Source organism: Epinephelus fuscoguttatus, linkage group LG11 (genome assembly GCF_011397635.1).
Source record: "Epinephelus fuscoguttatus linkage group LG11, E.fuscoguttatus.final_Chr_v1".
Taxonomy (NCBI): Eukaryota; Metazoa; Chordata; class Actinopteri; order Perciformes; family Serranidae; genus Epinephelus; species Epinephelus fuscoguttatus.
In genome coordinates this window covers 19,571,515-19,581,829 of record NC_064762.1, presented here as the reverse complement: position 1 = coordinate 19,581,829, position 10,315 = coordinate 19,571,515, and the positions used below count along the sequence as shown (strand labels likewise).

General features: G+C 42.5%; 1 protein-coding gene and 1 pseudogene across 1 annotated transcript; both read right to left on the bottom strand.

The window, feature by feature from the left end:
- Positions 1 to 373: 373 nt before the first annotated feature.
- Positions 374 to 7,400, bottom strand: LOC125897029 (WT1 associated protein). The gene is made up of 8 exons (XM_049590052.1): positions 7,194 to 7,400; positions 6,593 to 6,630; positions 6,427 to 6,482; positions 6,274 to 6,332; positions 6,025 to 6,152; positions 4,253 to 4,431; positions 1,680 to 1,834; positions 374 to 1,582 (listed from the first exon to the last, which is right to left on the bottom strand). The coding sequence occupies exons 2-8, from the start codon at positions 6,620 to 6,622 to the stop codon at positions 924 to 926; spliced, it is 1,266 nt and encodes a 421-aa protein (XP_049446009.1). The 5' UTR covers positions 6,623 to 6,630; positions 7,194 to 7,400; the 3' UTR covers positions 374 to 923.
- LOC125897572 (small nuclear ribonucleoprotein Sm D1-like) lies at positions 7,290 to 10,282 on the bottom strand (annotated as a pseudogene).
- Between the last annotated feature and the right edge of the window lie 33 nt (positions 10,283 to 10,315).

Below are 10,315 nucleotides of genomic sequence, written 5' to 3'. Positions count from 1 at the left end.
TGAGTACTGTTATTATGCATTGAATATAATGTGACATATCCATAAAATGTCAGTAATAGGTAATCTGCTTACTCACTGACCTAATTACTCTCATCTGACATTTATGTTAAAGATCTTAAATTAAGACAAGAGAGCAAAACCCCGTTTATTTTTAGGCATGCTCATTCTTTTAATATAGTAGCTTTGATATAAGGCAAATGTTGGTTACTTATATTTAGTGAAACACTCAGTGAGCAGCCTTTCAGACCCAGTTTGGTGGATTAGATGAGGCCTTTTAAATATTCATGCTCCAGCTGAGCCAGTAGGTTACATAAGCAATGAGTTTCCATATTAATGTCCTGATGGGTTGGTTGTAATAATAGGTTTCACTCTGTAGTATTAAAAATCTTTATTGGTATTTGGTCAGTACATGAAAAGGACTGAAGTCAGAATAATATGAACATCGCATATAAACTACTCACAATTCGACAGAGTCTTTTGAACTGAATTTTTTTGTCAATGAAAAATTAAAATTGCATTTAAAAAAAAAAAAATACAGGCCAACATCTAAAAATGACCTTGAATATTGCGAAGCTACTGTAATTCAGTGATTTTACTGACTTTTTGACGATGAGTTACAACACCAGATGCCCGATTTCAGTGTCAAGAGCTCAAACGAGAACAGCATCGACATGCTCAAAGAAACAGCAGAATGAAACGCTCTAGTTTTTAAATCATACATCCACTCAATTCAAATCTAACATTAACCAATACCTGTTATATCCCTGTTTTAGCAACACAATTGTGACAGAGGCATCACGATAGGCGAGGGGAGGAGGGTGAAAACAAAATGTCTTGGACAGCAGCGCTGTGTTACAGACTATGCATTTGTTGCCTTGTTTGAATTGTATAAAAAAAGAAAAGACAGTACATGTCAAAGTACATTACAAAACCGCACTGTCGCTCGTGCTGGAGTCCAGGCCGTTCTGAGCGTGCCGTGACCCTGCAGTCCTGGTGCCCTTGGTCACCAGGGCAGCCTTGTCCTCGTGGGGGTCGGTGGTGGAGTCTGTGTCATTCGAGTGCTGAGTCAATGATGTCTCGCTGCCTGTCGGAGAGTCCACGCTCTCGTACCCTGCGCTGAGCTGGCTCCCGAAACCCACGGGTCCTCCAACTCTCCCGACGGCGGTCTGACTCCCTGACGCCTCCTCCGAGTGGTTGGACAGTTTGGTCTCAGCTTCACCGGGACTGGAAACCATGGGGGACATGGGAAAGTCTTCCTCGGTGCTGCTGACCTCCCGGTACAGGCTGGGTGTGGTGGTCTCGCTCCTCTGGGATGAGTTGCCGTTGCTTGGTCCGTTGGAGACCCTCCCGTAGTCTTTGCCCATTGGTTCGGAGGGTGCGCTGGCCTGTTCGGGCTGGGTGGACGGTTCGGCGGATGAGCAGGAGGCAGCGGGTGAAGTCCTGCTGGGCCCGGCTCCGGCCAGAGCCCCCTGATTCTGAGACAGCTGCTGACGAGACTCCTTCAGCTGCTGCTGCAGGACGAGGATGGTGCTCTGCATCCCCTCCACCTCCTCGTCCAGCTGGATGATAAAGTCATTCAGCTCTGGGGGAGACAGATCAGGAACAAATGAAGTCAACAATCTAACTGACAGTAAAACGTTACACACAATCACACTTGTGGATGCCGCTCGAGTTCTCACCGTCCTGGCTGCTCTTGAGCTCCTCGCTGTACTTCTTCTGCAGGGCCAGCTCGGCCTCCAGCTGGGCGATGCGTCCCTGGGACATCTGCCTGCCCAGCTCCTGGTTTTCCTGGATCAGCATTCGACACTTGGCCATCAGTTTCTTCCCCGTTTGGCTGCAAGGGAGACAAGTCTCACATCACGCAGTGAACCAGGAGACAAACACAACAGGCAGAGAGATGCCCTTGATATGTTCCAACTTCTTGATCCACAAGCTAAGGCTCAATATGAACTCACCAACCTGGCCTTACCTAAATGACTCTAATCACAAAAAGACTTGCATTATAATCATTAAATTCCAGTGCAACATAAAATCGCTGACACAAACCTGTTCTGTACAATGTAGATGGTTTTCTTGTAAAAGACCCACAGTGCAAACACATTTTTCTCTAAGTATATCAAAAGCTAAATTATGAGTATATTTAAATATCCTCACTGTGGCTGAAACCCAAAACAAGCTACCTATACCCACATTTCTCTGAAACTAATGCATCCATTCTTACACTTAATTCACCATGTTGCATATTGAGGAAAAGTGAGCACTTAAAAACAACAGTAGCAACCCGTCTACCAAATTTAAATGCACGTGCTACATCACTAAGTGTGAGGAACAAGCAGAATGAAATGTAACACAGTAATATCAGAATAACACGCTACAAAAAACCCTCCAATTTAAATATCAACCCTTAACTATGAGTGGCAAAAATGGAAGGTAGTACCAGGCACTGGTTTTGTGTAGTCATCCCTTTAAAACACACAGGAGTTCAAGTCTTTCAGCAGGAAAATCAAATAGCTTAAGGCGCCACTTTCTCAACTCCACAACAGATTAATGAATCCTCCAACAGCCCAGCACACCTGGCAGTTTGACATTAGCAGTTTTTGGAGCTATGCTTTACAAAGCCCTCATCAAGAAGCCACAATTTTCAAACAAATGACAGGCATACACATTATTTAAAAACCAGAACTAGCTGCCATCTGGTATGTCTAGAAATGCCTGTGGAAGTGATCTGGAAATATAACAGTAATGGCTCAGCAACTGTACCCTGTAGAGACAGTTATTAAAGTGGTAACAGCTCAGAAACCTCATCAAAAACAATTGTTATTCTAACTTGTCATAAAAATGCACTGAACATTATTTACTTAATTGCAATAGCTGCATTTCTCCTCATATAATAGTTATCATTATCATTAATTTCTCTGGAAAACTGGGAAGACATGTTATTAGCTCTCAAAAGGCAGTATGTACACCGCCAGCTCAAATCTCACAGAAGTGTGAGAGACCTGAGTATAAATGAGTTTTTAAAGACAGTAAACACATAACAGATCCCACGTGTTTCATTCTGAAAACTGTGGCTACAGATCTGCGCCACACAGGTGAGAAACAACGTCTAATGAGCTACTAGCGTAAATGGCTGAGGGAGAGATTGGGAGGTCAATCACAAAAATACACAGAAATACAATAAATACATTCTCATCAACTCATAACATGACTTGATTAAGACATTTGCATTCACAACTTGAAAACAGGACTCAGTGCACCTACAGCAGTGTGTTTCAGGACGTATCTGGAGAATTAAGCAAGGCTTAATTCATCGTAAAAAGTGCAAATATTTATACAGGTGTAAACAATCCGAGCCAATCATGCGTTCACACACACACACACACTGCGGTAAGTGTTTGTTTCAGAGAAACAAGAGAAAGATCAAATGAAATGCCAATAAAAAGAAACAAGTCACAAAATAAAACATGTAAATACACTCTACCGTGAGTGGGCCCATGTTCAAAGACACAGGCAACTGGACCCTCATCCCTGAACCATTAGTCCTCTGTGGACCGAGGATGTGCTCCGCTCACAGTCTTAACATCATTTCTAGTGGCTCATCCCCCCCGCAGTCTTACTTTTACTCCTAGAAACTTCCCTCATGTTACTGCAATGTATCTAGACTGTCCAAAAAGTCTTTACGTTTCTCAGGCAGACTAGAGGGTATGTGTGTGGTGTAATCCACATTTAAATGTCTTTACAAACCAAGTATGGGGAATTGTCTGTAAAATGTTCAACTGCTGTTTTAGGCTAGGGATGCTCCCTGCCTGACTCAACCTCCACCTCCACCATAACCCCCCTATTTAATATGTGAACTGTCTGCTTTGAGCTGAGGGGGCTGGGAGGGCATATCCGTGTCGGGGAAGTGAGTGACCACCTCTTCAGGAACAGTCCGGACTCCTTCAGGCCCTTGGACGGTGAGGGGATACGAGGGGAGAGAGCTGAAACACAAGTGTCACCTGACCATACTGTCTTTTCGCTTTAGGTTATGTGATATGTAGCTGGCACAGTGCAAGAGTACAAAAAACAGGTTTGTTTTGCAGTGACTGGCTTTCTGTAAAGTCTGAGTCTCGTGGTGAGTACAGCATTTGTCAGCCTTCCCCCCCACCATTGTTCCTGCATGCCTGCAGTGAGAGTGAGGGTGGGGGGCATGAGGAAGTCTTGACTTTTTTTTTTGGGAGGAGGGGGGGGGGGTTATTTTGATTGTCTTTACCTATCAGGTGTAAATTTCCAGGCACTCAGTTCATTTTGGGCCTGCTCCAGTTTGTCTTTAGTCTGTTCTAGTTCAGCCTTCATTTTGAGGAAAAACAAGTTGATGGCTGGATCCACCATGGATGACCGCAGTTGGGCCGCACTCGGCTGCTGGACTTGCTTGAGATACTGGATCTGGGTCTGCGGGGTAAAACAAACAGGTGTTACTGACCAGAAAAATTAAGTTCATCGCTACTGATGAAGCACTTTTGATTGTTATGAGTACCAGTCCTTCAGCGTGACCAGTCTCCAGTGGAGGGAGCCACATCAGCAACAGCAATATTCTGGTTCTAAAATCCAGCTGTATCAAAAAGGTAATTAAATTATTTTAAATCCTAAACTTCAGGAGAATAAAATGGGTCATAAGAGATTACTTTAAAGATATACTATGCAGGATTTTGCTTAAAAAACAATGCATATGGAAGTAATCCCTCTCAATCATCACTTATGACCCACTGGAAGTGTGTATTTTCTGCAACGACTTCTCCCCTTTGCCTGAATTTTCTGATTTTCTTCTTACTTTCTGTGTTCATGACGTTCATGGGCGTGTGCCCTCACAGCGCTCAGGTGACGCAGAAGCATCCATGAGACACAGCACCAAAAAACGCAAATATAGCGAGGTAAAATGGCAATTGAGAGTCAATCTGGGATTGGCTAAGATTAAAACTTGAGCAGTTTTTGCCTTCTCAAACAGTACGATCCATCAGTTTTGAACAGCGTCTAGCCTTGATTTAGATTCAGATAACTGCAGAATAATAATACTTGGCTGAATGATTAGTCACAGCTATTTAGATTAATCTTATATTATATCCAAGTCACTTGAAATCTGTGTGTTTCTTTCCTGGACACACCCAGGAAGACCACACGAGTTCAAAACAAACATAAAGTCACCTGCCAAAGGCACAGGTATGAAGACCTCAAATTTCCACAGAGCTTATTTGAATATATATTTACATGAGAAACAAAGGGTGCGACTGATAAACGCCAAAGCTAAGAATCTGGGCGCTGCAGTTGAAAAGAAAAGCGAAGAAAGCGAAATCTGGGTTCATGTTTAAAAAAAAAAAAAAAAAACCCTGCCTAACCTCTACCAGTACGTTGTGATCACCTCAGCTGCACTGCAGGAATGGCATGTGCTGCCATAAAGCCACTGGGTGATCCAGTGAGCTGTCAATCTGATAAGAGCTGAAAGATGCCCTCCCTGACACCGTTTACCTTTGGCCCACATGCCGTGATAATGAATGAGTGCAGGGTGTAGTGTAGTGTTGAAAGGATGTTGATTGGCAAATGAGAGGTAATGAGAGGATTCCAGTTTGCTAGTTTAAATGTTTCCAAAATAAAAATGGCAAAACATGTGCTGATTAGAGCTTTGCAAGGACGCTGCTTGCTTTTTGGCATCTCAAAGGTATAGATAGTGTGCTTTTTGGGGTTATTGCCATTTACTAAACTTAGAAATTTGTGATGAGCATTTGATGTTTACCCCACGATTCAACTTACTGTGAAAAAGTCCAGTAACTAATCAGTAGTGAAAGGTGGTTAGCTGCAGTCTTGTAGTAGTTACACAGCTATTACATTGTCACTCATACTCATAGGGAACATCTGCAGAGCATCAGTTTACACTTTCTGGAGATGCTCGGCCCATTAACAATTCTGTCAGAAGCAGTCAACGTCAAATGAAAACCAAGTTCCCAATAATCATATCAAGCGCGCTGAGAAAGTGGAGGAATAGATACATACTGTGCACTCTTGCATTTCCTGCTCCTTGGTGGCAAGTCGCATAACCAAGATGTTCTCCCTGCGCGCAGACTCCTGCTGCTGCTGCTTGAGCTTTTCCTCTGACTCCTTCAGCCCCGGTACGTCGTTGGCTGAGACGGTGAAGAGAGCAAGAACAGAAAATGCATCAGGACACTCTCACATGCAGCCAAACATAGCGATTACTGCTGTCAGGGAAGACATGTTGCAGTGGATGAAAGCAGATGTACTTACAACATAGCTCTGTGTATTTGGCCTCCAGGACCTGTACGTATGCTTCATGCTGTTTCCACCTGAGGGGAGCATAACATGTAAGCATTAACAACTTAATTCTAATACACCGAGATCACAACAACATTAAGCTTTATATGTGGAGCTGGTGTTTACCTCGCACACAGCTCCTCTCTGGTGAGGGTCTTCATGTCAGATTCACTAAGGCGAACCTGTAGAGGAGGAAAACAACAAGAGGTTAAGTAAAGAGGCTCATCAATTACTAAACACTGAGACATGGAGGGGCTCGTGACTCATGAGATATAACCCAGAAAACACTCACCTTCTTGGGCAGAGGCTCCTCGTTGGTCATTGTGAGCTCTGGAAGTAAATACAAGAGACACCTCATTAATCACAGCTTGGTGTCGTGTGTTGGAGCGGCTGCATCATCTTTAGCTGTAACGCGATGGCTGTCCACACGCACTAATATATGACACGTATGTTAGCTTATGTGCTGCTATTGTTGTGTTTCCGGCTGACATATAAAGCTAATAGCATGTGGCGGCTACATTAACTACATGGGGGACCAAATAAAAGTTAACATCACCAGTGAATAAGAGCAGCCGAGCCTAGTGTTAGCTGGTCTGGCAGGCAGCAACGATGGATAGCAGCGAACACAAATAAGCTAACCAAGGTTAACTCCCGGGTGCTAATAACATTTAGCATCCGCTAGCGAAATAAATACAAGCTATGAAGCTACAGTGTTAAGCTGTGGTATTTTCTTTATCTTCAGCCTGGCAGCATGCAGTTCTTGGCTCTGGTTTCGGCTCCTTGTTATCACAAAATGGCGGTGAAGGAAATGACTCCCTCCCTTGCGCTCCTTTTCCTGAAACTAGCGGGCTCTTGGCTGCAGATTTCGGGCCTTCAGCCTTCAAAACACTCACCCGACCCGTTTCTCTCGATGTTTCTGGGATCTCTCGGCTTCGCGGATTCTTTACGAGTCGTGAAAATGCAACTAGGTTGAAAATTAGCTGGGAAATTTATGTGTAGTTGACTCGCTTCGGCGTAATCACCATCATCTTCGTCACTGACGGTGGAACAGAATGGCTCTGGCCGAGCTGCTGCACTGCACTCGCGTTGCTGCAGAGTACGACCAGAGATAATGGACAAGGAGACAGACCTCTCACTCCGCAGCGATTTCCGGAACCTAAAACTAGATACTGGGGAAATAAATGCTCCTCCATCTTAATTGTTTATTTCTAAGATATGGCACATTGTATTCCCTAATGCTGTTATATACTTTTTAAATTTTATTTTATTAAAATGTTTGTCTGTAATGAAACAATGTGTATGGGACACATTTTGGTACTTTTCGTGCATATATATATATATATATATATATATATATATATACACTGATAAGCTAAAACATTCAAACCACTGACAGGTGAAGTGAATAACTTTTGATTATTTTGTTCCAGTGCATTGTTCTGCTGGGAAGCCTTTGGTTCTGGCATTCATGTGGATACCACCTGACATGTTCCACCCACTCAAACACTGTTGCAGACCAAGTATCCCGCCTCATGGCACCAGTACTCCCCAATGGCAGTGGCCCCCAAGCAGAAAAAAGCAGCATGCCACACTACAAAAGCGTTCAGATATGGCCCGTGGAGCGTGACAAAAAGCTCAAGGTGTTGACCTGGCTTCTAAATTTCCCAGATCCCAATCTGCTCAAGGTGGGGCTTCCTTGGATCGGACTTGGCTCTGACCTGTCGAGGCATGGACACAGGATCTCAAGGAGTGTCCTGCGGTGTCTGGCACTAGTGCGTCGGCGGCAGATTCATTTAGTCCAGTGGGTTGTGAGGTGGGTTAATGGCACATGCCACAGATGCTCATTCAGATTGGGATCTGGGGAATTTGGAGGCCAGGTTGACCCTTTGAGGTTTTTGTCACATTCCTTTGGCCATTCATGAGTGGTGGTTGCAGTGCATGGTGCATTATCCTGCTGGAGGGCCACTGCCATTGGGGAGGTTTGAGTGGGTGGAACATGTCAGGTGGTATCCACATGAAAGAATGAAACAATCTACTGGAACAAAATAATCAAAGTTATTCACTTCACGTGTCAGTGGTTTTTATGTTTTGGCTGATGGGTGTAGATGTAAAAGCTGTGTAGTAGAGCCAAAACATCAGCTAATTATGATTACTTATTATTTTTGGACGGAGCAATTTATGCTTGCTACAAGAAGGAATGTGCACAAAAGAGGACCGCATGATGAAAATATGTGAAGAAGGACTGATAAATAAGAGTTTAAAATTGTGTTTTTCCCTCCTCTACATAAGGATTTAAATATACAAAATAAGGAAGAAAAAAACTGAACCAAAAACACATAGAAACTCACTCAAATGTTTTGTTAAAGAAAATTTAAAAAAAAAACAACCTGTACAATCTCCTCGGACCACCCCGCCCTCATCCTCTTCCTCCTCCACGTCCAGCCACTGCTTCTATTTTCTTGGACTTGGTCTTTGGCTCGATGTCAACCAGCAGGGTGTCCAGTGAGAGGCTGTCGGGGAGGATAAGTAGTGAATGTTGTTGCCACGAATGCTCAGTGATTCCAGCTGAGTGGGCTCCCTATTTTTCAGGGTCATTTTCACTGCCCTTCAGGTGGGTGTTCATGCTCACATTGGCATGTGATGGTGCCATGGAACTGGGTGCCATTCTTCAACTCAATGGTGAGCGTCTCATGGCTGAGTTTAATCAAAATCCTGACTAGTTTCATGATGGTGACGGACTGTAGAGACAAATCCTCTACCTGATCCTCTGAACAGTTAATGGCAATCTACTGAAGACTGATGACTCTTAGTATGGGTATGTAAGAGCCACAGTGTGTGTATATATAACAAGTTAATTTGAATATCATGCAAAAATCATTTTCAGACATTGAATAAAACATAGATATTGTATAAAATGTAAAAGGACTAAAATTAATTCATGTTAAATTTTGATGATGACACTTTTGGTTAAAAAAATACCTTGATAACTGATTTTCTCCATATCGCCAAGCCCCAAGTTTAATAATCAATCAGCTGATGACTGCCAAAGACGCCTGTTTCCACTGTCGTAACTGTGAATAAATGCTGGTTTTCTTTGTCTCCTTTCATAATTCATGTCTTTTTTTTTTTCTCAAATGTAGGCCTTTGGCTGGATGCAACAAGCCATCTCTTGGCTCTGAAAAATGTGGTTGATATTGATCACTGTTTTTAATGAGATTTTATAAACCACATTTCATGTGCAGCTAGCTTTAGTTGCAGCCTTTGTGTAGTTTATTGTGGCAACGGTTTAAGTGCTTGGCTGTGATGCTGACTGAATGTTTCAGTGCATCATCAGTTATGAGTTGAGGCTTCTTATTTCCTGATGTTCACTGATTTACATATTTTGTTAGTGTGAGAATGTTCTTGAATGAGATATGGGGAAGTCTGGACTGAATAATTTTGTTTGTTGGCCTATTAGTAGGCATACAATTACTAAGTGACAACATTCACTTATTTGTCCAGAATAAGTTTGTATGCCAAGTTAGTTATTCAGTCTTTAACCCACCCATCACAAATACTGAGGTGTCGTTGGTTTTAATTTAATTTAATTTAATTTAATTTTTTGGTTTCTGAGTGATTCATTTGCCTCAACATAGACGATCTCTGGTGTTGCCTCCGCTGTGGTAGAAGAGACGTTCACGTGATTCTTTACTTTTCTGTTAGTTTCAGTATTTTTGCTAAGCTGTGCAGCATACTGCTACAAATTATTTACAATTATCATGTTTATATTTTTTATTTTAGTACGTATAATTTATTTACCATGATATCGCATGTTTCTAAACGAAAAGAGAAAACAATATAATTTATAAACTATAGATTATTTCTATGACTAAACATATGCAATGGCAGTTCAGCTGCACTCATGCACTTGTAGGGTGAGTTGAAAAATGTTTTAGAACAGGGAGGGATAAAATACATAATCTGACGTATTTAGATATATTTCGACACATCACGTTTTTATCACACATATCTGTAT